At 37.2% G+C, this 12,381-nt stretch overlaps 1 protein-coding gene across 6 annotated transcripts in view; it reads right to left on the bottom strand.

Moving 5' to 3' along the window:
- Positions 1–428: 428 nt before the first annotated feature.
- Positions 429–12,381, bottom strand: part of LOC140336579 (regulator of G-protein signaling 8-like) — a 40,045-nt gene continuing 28,092 nt past the window's right edge. For all 6 annotated transcript variants that reach the window (XM_072419786.1, XM_072419787.1, XM_072419788.1 and 3 more), the window contains one exon: positions 429–9,484. In XM_072419786.1, coding sequence (XP_072275887.1) covers positions 9,302–9,484 — 183 coding nt within the window. In that variant the 3' untranslated portion in view covers positions 429–9,301. The remainder of the gene's footprint in view (positions 9,485–12,381) is intronic.

The raw sequence follows: 12,381 nt of genomic DNA, 5'->3' as shown, positions 1-12,381 counted from the left end.
CTATTCACACAAAATATTTAGATAAAACCACTAGGACAATGGAAGCACAGACATTAGCCAGACATTAGACATTATGCTTAGAAAATTATTTTAAGATTTAAATGAAGAATGTAACATTTATTTCTGATTTGTCCATCCTTACTCTGTGTTGTCTTGTTTGGAATTTATTAGTATTAATTGTTCTTTACATTACAACCGTCTACAGATGGCATTCCTATGCGCAGTCCATTGTTAGTTGTAGATCAATGTGGACCACAGCAGAAAGATAACATGATCTAAGCATTTATCATCAGCCACATCAGATGCTTTAATAGCTTAATGCATTGGGGAGCAGTGTAGAAATGTAGAAAGTCATATTTAAGTATGACTATGTTCTAGTTCTTTAATACACAAAGTCATGTTATAAAATATAGTCAGACATAAACAAGTACATTAAATAGTGCTTTATTTTAATTTATATAGTGCTAAATGAGCATTTTATAGAGACAGCAGCAAGGACATAATACAAAAGGAATAATTAAATCAGATACAAAAGACAACAGGACTTTCTGCATAACACTACATGACATAAAAATAAGGTATCCATTCATCTGAATTCTACAGTATTAGGAAAGGAAAATGGATCAGGAAAACATTTATTTTACTATATTTCAAAGCGTTGTTCCACCTGATTTTGCACTTTTAAAATCCATTCAGTTACTGTGTGCATTGAAAAGGTCCCCATAGTGATTATATTCTACAATTATAACTGTAAATTCAAGTTTAACACTGAGTTTGATATCAATCATTCTTGTGCTGGTTAAAGCCCAACTAATGTCCCCCACCTTTGTATCTCTTTCTAGTTCTGTACCCCTTCATGTTATGTCGTTTGGCTGCTTTTTAAAGAGTTATATAAATCTCAGTAAAAATGCCACCTCCTGTCTCACACTGCTGTGTACTATTCAGGCAGGAGTCACAACCATATGCCTTATAGAGATGTGTACAGCAGAAGGAGAGTAGTCCTTTTATTTTTACCAGATATGCTACTAAGTGCTGATTTCTGAGAGCAACTATTTCCCCGGTCCCTATTGTACTGCACAGTCATATTTAGACACCATGTACAACTGCTGTAACATGAAATTATAAGGAAAGAAAACTTGTTTTTAGCATACATCTTTCTTTCAGCATATCTATTTTTGGACCTTCAGTTGGACTTTAGTGTTATATACTCTATCCCCTAATATCCTAACTCCACCTGGATGACAATGACATTCTTGCCTTACCATGCATGGGCATTAATATAATTCAGCATGTGCTAGTTGTCTAACACAAATCTCATTACCTTTGAATGAAAGGGGTATGAAGACTTTGTAAAGCATGAAGTTGGGATTTTTGAGGTAATATGAGCTCAAACACTGTAAAAAAAAAGCCTGCACTACTTACTTTTTGTAGCCGTTAAGTATTTATTTCAATAATTTTATTTAGTTTTTAATGTTATGCTTTTACAAAGAGATACCTTTTTAACCACACACATATCAAACATTGGTTGGAAAAATGCACTATCTCTGACAATATGTGGTCATTTAGTTTGCTAGGATACAGTTCCTAAACAGAAATATTTTGTGACTCTTCTTTTGACTACCAAGCCACTGATACTTGATAAAAATTAGTTCATGTTAAAGAAATAACCTCTACAATTATAGTGATTGTACAGTACCAGTGGGATTTGACCTAGATGGGGGATACGTGTCTCAATCATGTAGAGCATGGGCACTTTAAAACCATGTTTCGGATGGAACAGGAGATTAGTGGAGTGGTTGCTCCACTAACATTGTTAGTTTATTTCATGGACCTGGACTCTTGAATGGGAAGAAAGGTACTGGGTGGGCCCTCCAATTCCATTCTGTGTGCACCTGAGGGTTAGGGCTATAGCAGACTAGAGGTGTGCTGCAAAGACAGAGGGGTGGAATATCAGCAGGGAGTCTGCACACAAGCCTTTGTGGGAGGCTCTGTGAAGAAGCTGAAAAAGTGGTCCTGTACACGATGTATTTGAATAAATAGAATGTTGTAGTACTTGTACATAACTACATATTAGTGCATTGAGCTACTCTGTATCATTGGACCACCTAATCAAATTAAATGTATGTATACACAGTTTATTTTGCATCAGTACTTGCTTGTTTCCCCTTTAAACGTCAATGGCAATGCTAAAGCAGGTTGATGCAGCTTTTAAAGAGGTTAAATGCAGGTCACAAGGCCATCAGTTGGAGTTCAAATATACTTGCCAATGAGCCCTAAAAATTACCCCAAAGTGAACTCATGTCCTAGAAATGCTCCCAGAAGAAAGGTGCAATTTGAAGCAAGATACCCCAAAGCTTATTGCTATGAGCCATATTGGTACTTCTCCTTGAAATGTCTTTAAAACCAAAGATTCTTTAGTAGCCCACGTCTGAGCTGGCAAATGACAGTTGGCAAGTTAATATTAGAATTATATGGAGTGATATGAGGGATACTCAAGGCTGGAATTACGATAAAGCACAGTAGGCATGTGCTTGATAGTCAAGATGCAGAGGCAAAGAGGCACTTTTTTATTATTATTGCCCATATTTATTTCATTATCACAGGTAAAGTCATCTCATATAATGATTTTTATATTTAATCACAGTATTCTAAGTCAGTATTCTAAGTCAGGGCAGGGAAAACCAGGAAATGTTCTGTGCCCACAGTCCCAGTGGTTACAATCCAGCCCATATATTTTTTATCACATAGTTGGGGAGTCCCCTTAACTTCGGTAACACAGTGTATCAAATGCTCTTACCCTTGTGCCCATACCTATGTGGATAGAATGAGAAAGAGCAAAATTCACTCAGGTTTGCATTTCTACCTGTGGCCTCCATTGAGAAGATTTTTTGTTTTCTGTTCTTGTCTCTTAGGATGTCCACAGAAGATAAATGAACCTGCTTGTATGTAACTATAAAATATTTTAATTAAAGTCTACGTTGGATCTTTTAAAGTTTATCTCCAGGCAAAATTTATTCCCACCAACACCCCCCAGCCCGTTCCACACTTTTCTTCCTCTTACCTTGTAAAACAATATAGATAAACAAAATCGAATGACCAGGCCTATTTCTAAGCCTACGTACACACAATAATTGTGGTTAGAAAACGAAGGATTAATGACTGATCAACGATTATTCACGATTATTTTGAACCATCGTATTGTGAACAATTCTGTACATGCTGAAATAATACGATCGTTCAAAAATAATACACTAATAACGTACACACTAGTTACGATAGTTTGAACGATGCAGGAAGTGACATGTACAGGAAAAAGTGTATCACAGAACAATCCATGATCACTAAACGACCGTACACACAATAGATAGCGAACGTTCGTCGCACAATCAGATCCACTGGAATGGTCATTCTTTTCCAGTGATATTTCTCGTTCATCAGCGTAGTTGGCCAGTCGTTGTGCACTTTTTTGTTAACAATTATCGTACGATCGGTAGATTGTAAGTCGTTCTTTTCCAACAATAAATATTGCACGTGTGTATGTAGCCTAATGCCCCTCTGGTTGCAGAGGAGTGCTTTTCCAGCATTACAGATATGCCCATGCTGGCTGGTCCCTAACAGTTCTTTTGTGCTGGCATTACTGCTGTAAACTCTTCTTCATATCCTAGAGAACCCTGCCATTGTGCCAGTAGTTAGAATCCATTTCACCCAGGTAGTGCCATGGACACCTGGCACTACCTGGCACTACAAGGTCCTGTTTTTCTGTAAACATAGGAAGTGAGACAACTTGGGACTAAAGCACTACATGGCCATGCTTTTAGGTAAGTAAATATGACACTGAGATAATTTTTAATGTCATTGATCACTTAGAGACTCTTCTCTAACTGGGGTGATAGGGGGCATTGACAAGGGGACCCCTGATGTGGATTCTAGTACCCTATTGCCACCCAAGCTAAGGTTCACTTAAGCAGGCCACCAAACTAAGGTTCACTTTAAACATTAATCCTGATTCTTTTAGGTTCTATCTATTTGTTCAGAAAATCATTAAGATCTCTACCAGGTCCTAGCAAAACAAACATCTAGCAACAGCATGTGTAATGCTAGGCTCTGTCTGGGTGCCCAACCTGATAATAAGGGCACCCAAGGCTATGGCCTTGTAAGAGATCAAGCCCTACCACTACCTCACACTACAATGTGCTGGCTATTCAAAGAAAATGTTTTATAATGCTAAACCAACTCCTCTGACTCTGTTTTCATTACTTTGTTGCCATTATATTGTAGTTAGCAATAACTTACAGTGAATGTTTGATATTGGTTGCTTTCCTAATAAAATGATTGTCCTTTCACTATACAAGTAGCAGCTGATATGTTTAAGGTGAAGGTGGTATCACATCCTTGCATGATTGCCAACCTCAATGCCCACCTCATCCAAAAGAATTAGCAATGTTTTCTGGTAAATTTCTCATATCCTAAGAGACAGACGACAAATGTACATTGACACTGCAGGATTTTCACTCAACACAGCAGACACTACCGTACATGGGTTTGAGATATATAGCTAGATACACTTAGGTTTACTCATACAGATTTGCATATACATATGTAAACCATGACACCATGTTAATTTACACAAACATTTTCTTTACAAACATTTTCTTTTTGTATTCAGGACTACAGGAAATGGAAGAGAAACAGGGATGAATAACATGCTTCTTTTTTTACACAGTCCCACAGAAGTATACAGAGATTCACCACACAGAGTATTTGACGTGTTGCTATAGTTACAGCTGCAATGCACCGGTAAGCTTTGCACAATATGGCTGACAAGCAGAAATGGCTGAACTGGATCGGTATGCAACCAAATCTAGCATAACGTTCAGCAAAATCAAAAAGCAAAACAACACAGCAAAGCAGGAGCAGACTCACATCTTGGAAACAAAGTACCTTCATTTCAGATTGATGCATCTGGTAAATTTAAACTGCTGATATTAATCTTTATTATTCTGCAGTTTCTATTGTATATGCACAACAGCTATTGAGTGAAAAATACTCTACATGCTTTTACATATCACAGAATATATTCTTTGAGGTGTGACATACCATTCTTTGGAAGACTTGGATCAGACCCAGCTTAAACCTGTTAAGCCAAGTTTCTATAAACACTTGAAAATCATTGATTAGAGAAGAATCTTTGATGTGGCTTTTTTACTCTTTTAATTCTAAAGTGGTAGTTGTTGGGGGAGCACATAAATACATTGCTTAAATACCTTTTGTTACTTTATACTGCTGAACATACCACCCCAACAAAGTTATTATCATTTTACCTAAAAAATTCAATAGGCTTTGCAACCTTGGTTTTCTTGAATGTGGGACAGGTTAATAGTTCAATGAAAATATCTATCTAACAGTCCAGTGTGGTTTAAGATTTGGTAAAGTTTATATAAAATGAAAATATTGCAGTTTGCTAGTCATACTACTGCTAATTAATTCTAATCTGAGCTAAATCTAAATTGGTTTCAATTACTCCAGTGAAGGTAGTTCATGTTGTAACATATTTCCAGTTGTAATGAACTTTTTTCATGGTAAGGCTTCAAACAAAACAAGAATAACGATTCAAAGTGAAAGTAAAAACACATAAAAAATGGCAAATTTACAAACTTCTCTGTTACCTAATATAGGACAGTGGAACCAATCTTTAGGTCATCTCATCTGAAATGTAAATTACATTTGCTGAAGCATACCCTCTAAAGCTGTATTTCTAAACCAGGGTTCCTCCAGAGGTTGCTAGGGGTCCCTTGAGCAGTGTTTATCTCCCAGGTCAGTTTAACAGAAACCAATGATGTTTTTGGCTATCTGGAAGGGTAACATCCCAATGGTCAGCACTGTAGGAGGCTTTCATCCAAATAGCCACCACATGTACTGTAAGCTGTGGATATAGTAATTAATAACAGTTGTTCCCTAAAGAGCATAAAGCTATTTCAAAGGGTCCCCCATGTTAAAAAAGTTTAGAGACACTGTTGATTATCTCGATGAACACACAAATATTTCCCCATGTACCATTAGGACAAAATCTTTGATCAGACCAGGCCATATCAACCGGTCAGATCTTTTTTTGCATTACAGTTAACTTTCACTACTTATCATGGACACCCATTATATAAACAGAAGATACATCACTTTGGGCACCCACAGCTCCCATATCTGATTGGGGTGGATGGACTTTTTTTTATACTAAATTAGAATAGTGTACATATTTTCTTTTAGATATTTTCAGCTGAAAAGTTTAAAATTAGCTTTTTATTCCACCACAAAGGGTTCTTTGAAATAAGTTATTTGCATGATCTAATTTTCAAATTGAATTTATTTGCTTACTTATCTTAAATTTAATTTTTACTTTGAAACTATCATTGAGGTCATTGCTTCATGCCAACATGCATTGAATAAAATCATGTGGATTGTCTGAACCTCCCCAATACATTTCACAGAAAAAATGTAACTTTGTTATTCATTATAAGGAAATACATCAATCATTTCCAATTCTTGGAAAAAATAAAGCAGTGCATAGCTACAAGGAATGGGCAAAATAAGGACAAAGCCTTTATTCTGCCCTTATTCTGAATCACACAATCCATGTCCGTATCTACTAAGCATGTGGCACCAATTTTTTGTGCAAGAATACATCACTTTTATCTCTGCCTTTACTTGGAGACATAAAAATTTGCATTAATTTTTTATCATTGAAGCCAACCTTATCTTTGCATTGATTGCTTTGACTTACTGCCCTTTGCTTATTGCTCTCATCCCCATTGTCTTTATACAACGGTAAACGGTAAAGTACCTGGCACACTTGTGGCTATAGGACTGGCCGTATACATAAGGACTCATCTGATCTGTTCCTTCTCCATAAAGTAAATATCAAAAGAGCATAAACTGCACAGCTGCTGAACTTTCTGAAACTTTAAAGAGCTCAATTTACTCAACAGTGCTCCTCCTCTGACTATTTTCTCACCACCAGGGGCTTAGTCTATGTACACACATAGGATTTACATTTACATTGTCATTTACAAGTGACGGATGAATGACAGATGAGCGCTGTACACACAGTACCTGTGCTTTTTTTCTATTGGGGGGGAGGGGAGTGAGTGACAACCTGCTGTGCTCTCCTCTATTTACTTGCATAACAGTCATTCCCAATCATTGTCATTGATCCATCCTGGCAGACAGACAGAATGACACTGGACAACCATGAGCTTAAAGCTGCATACACACGTGCAATTATTCTCGTTGGAAAGGATCTTTCACAATCCTTTCCAACAACTAAGGACTGCATCATGCATGAACATTGAGAGGGGAGGGGGAGAACGCCGGAGCGGCACCCTGTTGCTTGCTCTCCCCCTTCCCTTCCATTAGGATCGTTCGACGGCCATCGTCTGTGGATCCGTCAGGACGACGGGTGCTGTAAACATGCCAGATTCTCATCCGATATCGGCCCTGAGACGATTATCGGGCATGAACCATTGGACGTGTGTGCGTAGCTTAACTGTTTGCCTCGGGCAATGGTTATCTGAATTGTGTACACAACCTAAGTCATAGAGATCATTAATCTTTTTACGATGTGAAATTTAGCAGCAATGCAGGTTATATTTTTTTTGCTTCAGGTTTTTTATTTAACATTATGATTCATAACAAAGCAATGACAATACTTTGAATATGATAAAATTATATACTTCATATGCCTTGTCTCAATTGCCTAGGTTTGTGGTGAGTTTTCTTTAAGTTCTAATTACTTATGGAGTTTCATCCTTTGTAAAACATAAGTGAACATCTAACAGCTATTTTATATCATTGGTCCTCCAGTGATTTCAAGAGTTCCTTGTCCTCCTTCATCTAGTATATTGCACATAAACTAATCAAATACTCCTAAAGAGTATCTAAACCCAAGAAAAACAAAAATTATATATATATATATATATGTCTATAGATGTGGTGACTCCTCCTTTTTCTTTTTCCACTTGGAAAAAGCATCAGTAACCCATTTTTCCTGTCTAAGGGTGACAATTTACTGATCTACGGAGGAAAAGTGATGTTACCCTAGGAAAAGACATTAGGTAATTAGCAGTGCAGCAGAGACAATATGTATAGGAAATTATTAGCTCAGGTTTTTTTTTTTGTTTTTTTTAGATCAACAGGTATTTTTTGCACAGATATAACAATATGCTATCAATGGTATACTTATAAGACCAAAGGAAGCTCACTGATAGGTTTTACATACACTTTAATCCTACAAGATATGAATAGCTACCCTGAATAAAAAGCTACTGGTAGCAAAGACATGTATGTGTATATTGGTTTCCATATTTTTATACAACATAAAATGCTTTTCATTTTACCTTTGCAGTTGAGTTTATCTGTGATGCAAAGTAGACATTTTAGGATTAAAGCTGGCTAAAGGCTAACTACATTTGTATTGAATGATTTCTACAGAATTCTGACTAATTTTGGATAGCCATAGATGGACCTGTTTTTATCTTATGAGGGCAACATGATTTAAAATGTATTCATTTTTGGCAAGCATCTGAAATTTGTACATTTGGATTTATAAATAGCAACTTAGTTTTTAAATAAGGTAATCCTTGCTTCAGGTTTATTCTTTCTTGCCAATTTGCTCTTGTCTTAACATGCGCACAGGGATGGAAGGAACAGCCTTACATAGTCAAACTTAAGAGGACCCTGAAGCCTTTCCATTCATTACTAGTAACTTAACATTCACTTAATTAAATTTCTGACATGCTGTATTCCCACTTTCTACTAATTCATACCCTTCATTGTTTCTACACACTAGAAACATTTCAGACAACCTAATCTAGAGCATTTTTGGCTTGTTCATTGAAATCTATGCCTATGTAACATAATGATCAGATATGAAATATGCAATATTTAGGTATGTGCGTATGAATATGTTGATTGGATTAATGTGATAAAGATTAAATTCAAGCATTTGTTATGGTAATCAACACAATGAATTTGTTTTGTAACTTAAGGGTGTTATCAGGACTCCTCTGTTCTCTTTCACATTTTTATAAACCCAGCATTTCCTCTGTCCACTGATCTGCAAGGCTAAAATTATTCAATGGAGCCACAGGTTGATTTAGAATAGCCAGATGATGATGATGAGATATTAATGTTGGCAGTGAAGACGCTAAATTGTCAGAAGCCTTCAAATCTAGGTCACGTCTGTTCTTCTGGCCATAGTGCAAGACAGTTCTTGGAAGTGACCATCAAGTCTCTGAATCCATACATGAGACTAGCATGGGCTCTTTTGTGTGTGGCTGAGTAGGTCATTGTAGATTTGAGATCGGAGAAACCTTGGGTAGGAATCCCGCTCCATTAGACTGCGAACTCTCAACTGGGCCAGGTCAAAACAGGACAACGTTGGGTGCTGGAGATTCCGTTTAGTCATTTCTCGAGTTGGAAAATCAATATTTACCTTTTAAAAGACAAAGTTTTAACCACAGTGAGTGTACAAGGTGATGCTATATTACTGTATATTACTAAAAGGCATTTGCCCATTCCATATTTTGCCTAATGTCTTAATATAACACAAGATTTGTACCTTCACCTATGTCAGTGCAGACAGTTCCCAAATTACTTTGCGATCAAAAGATGAAGATTTGATAGGTAACATCTAGACCTTGAAAAAAAGGTATCTTTTGTATTGGATTTCAAATCAAGAAGTAACAACTGATATGTGCCTAGGCACTCCTGTGTATCTCCACCATGAAATCATCTATTGCTGCCTCTGACTGCTTGTCCTGTGAGATTTGGAGTAAGATTTGAGACAATAAGGTAGTAGCACTACAGTGTCACTGATTCCTTAATTGAAGGGGGAGCTGCAGCCACGGACATGCAGTTAAAGTATTTTCCTGCTTTGTTTTCATGTTGTGGTCTGTACTTTCTCTACTTCTACTGTACCATTTTAATTTATTCCACTATCAGTCAGGAGATCACCAATTAAGGGGGACTGCTGTGACTTGAGACAAAGCTCCCATTCTCTACCAAAATTGAGTCTGCACATATAGATAGAAAAAAACAAATGGCAAGTCAATGATGGGGAAAATACCAGCTACATGGAAAGTACAGGCAGCGCTGGTCACTAGTTACTCCCTGCCTACTGGTCACTCCCTGCCTACCTTTTTTGGGCTCAACATATTTTAGAGTTTATGTACATAGTAGATGTTAGAGCCTTTTTTGTTTTTTTTATGTGTGCCCAAACTAGATTGAAAATCATCTTGTTACAAACACTGCACATTACTTACTTTTGTAAGAAGTTTGTATGTTCACACCATGTTTGCACGGGTTACCTCTAGCACTCCTCCCACATGCTAAAAACATGCAGTTAGTTTAATTGGCTTTTCCTTGCAATTGTCCTTAGACTGTGCTAATGTCACAGGTAGGACTTTAGATTGTGAGTCTCTTTGAGGGACAGTTAGTGATATGACAATGGTCTTTGTAAAGCTCTGAGTAATATGATGATGCTCTATGAATACAAGTTAATAATAATAATATTATATTTCACTATGACCATTCAGAAAATGTGAGCATCAGTATAAATAGCAAAGTAAGTATAGTATATTTTATGATCCAGAACATCAAGTAGCTGAACTAATCCACTAATACATATTCAAATGATAGTTTTTTCTTCCAGCAGCAAAACCACAGCTCAGTGTTCTGGTGGTTAACTCCCAGGGCAGTATAAAAAAAATTATGAATTAGGGAACTGAGTTGAAAGCTTATGATTTATGATTCATTTGAATTTATTAGAATGACCTATACAAGGCCTGAATCACCACTAGTGCAATATCTAAAATAAAGGCATCTTCTGACCTTATGGGAAGTAAATGTTGCTCAGCAATTATTTATATCAGCATGCGTAGTCAGCATGTGACATTCTATATTTGTGCTAATAGGGAAGGACAGAATAAGAAAACGAGCAAGCTGTTCTGACCAAAACTGAAAGTATGCAAAGAGACAATATAACTGGTATATGTTTAGTGGAAAGACACAATGTGCATCATACAGACAGTAAGACTGTATTGGGGAAATACACAGGTTGCTGTTGGTGAGTTATCCCTCAGAAAAGTAGTAGTAAAAAATCCCATATTTTCAAGATCTGTAGGTTTAAACATAAAGTGAGCAGAAACAGCAACCTAACCTTTACCTGTAAGATTTAGGCATAGACAAATCCCTTTTGCTTCCCACGTCTACCTACTGGCTGGTGAAACTGCTAATCACATTAAAGCATCAACAGAGATTCAGAAGGTGAGAGGGTGGTACCAAGCTCAAGTTCTTATAAAAAAACATAGGTATATGATATCATTAGAATTATCTTATGTAATCAGTTTCTTTATTTTGCACAAAACCTAAACTTTTGTACTACAATGACTAATGTATTCCAGCACTAGGGGTGGAAAACAGCTTTTTTTTCTGGCTGACCTTTTTCTTAATTTAGAAATCGAACATTTGGGGGTCAACTTATACATTAAGTCAATTTTGTTTCCAGTATATACAGGTATGCTTAGAGAATGAATTCTATAGCAGCACATAACAGAATCCGTTTATCGCTGTGATCCTGGGACTGCTATCCAAGGATGTTCCTTACCCCAGACATGTGCCATATTGGCTTGATTGGCTTTATCAGTCTCATAAGTCCTGCGCCTTAAGGTACGTACACACTTCCAATGGTTCTCGCCCGATAATCGGCGTAGGGCCATTATCGGATGGGAATCTGAAGTTTGTACAGCATGTGTCATTCATCGTCCGAACTACTGTCGGATCCACGGAAAACGAATGATCTCAATGCAAGTGAAGCGGGGGAGTGCACAGCATGTGTACAGCATGTGTCATTCATCGTCCGAACGACTGTCGGATCCACCGAAAATCAATGATCGTTCTGCAAGTGAAGAGGAGGAGTGCGCAGCACACGTACAGCACTTGTTCATGCATCGTGCAGTGCATAGTCGTTGGAAAGGATAGTGAAAGATCCTTTCCAAGGACTATAATTGGAAGTATGTACGCTGCTTTACTCCCAGTGAGGCTGTTCCATTCCATTCTCCAAAGAATAGCCCTGCTTGAACCATGTCCTTAACTACACTTAAAGCAAACATTTTTTGATTATATAGCAAGCTCCCCCTACCACCGAACATCGGTTCAAAGTTAGTGTACCCAATGGGTTTAAAGGGAACTTGTCAGAATAGAACAGAGAGGAGATATGTCAAACCAGTTCTGTTACTGATCGTGCTGGACCTAGAACAACGACTACAACAGGAAAGTGAAGGTAAGACTATGAAAAGGCTACAGAGGCTGTACATACAATATCTATCTGGC

Source organism: Pyxicephalus adspersus, chromosome 8 (genome assembly GCF_032062135.1).
Source record: "Pyxicephalus adspersus chromosome 8, UCB_Pads_2.0, whole genome shotgun sequence".
NCBI lineage: Eukaryota > Metazoa > Chordata > Amphibia > Anura > Pyxicephalidae > Pyxicephalus > Pyxicephalus adspersus.
The sequence above is the reverse complement of the archived record's forward strand: the minus strand, read 5'-3'. Positions and strand labels throughout refer to the sequence as shown.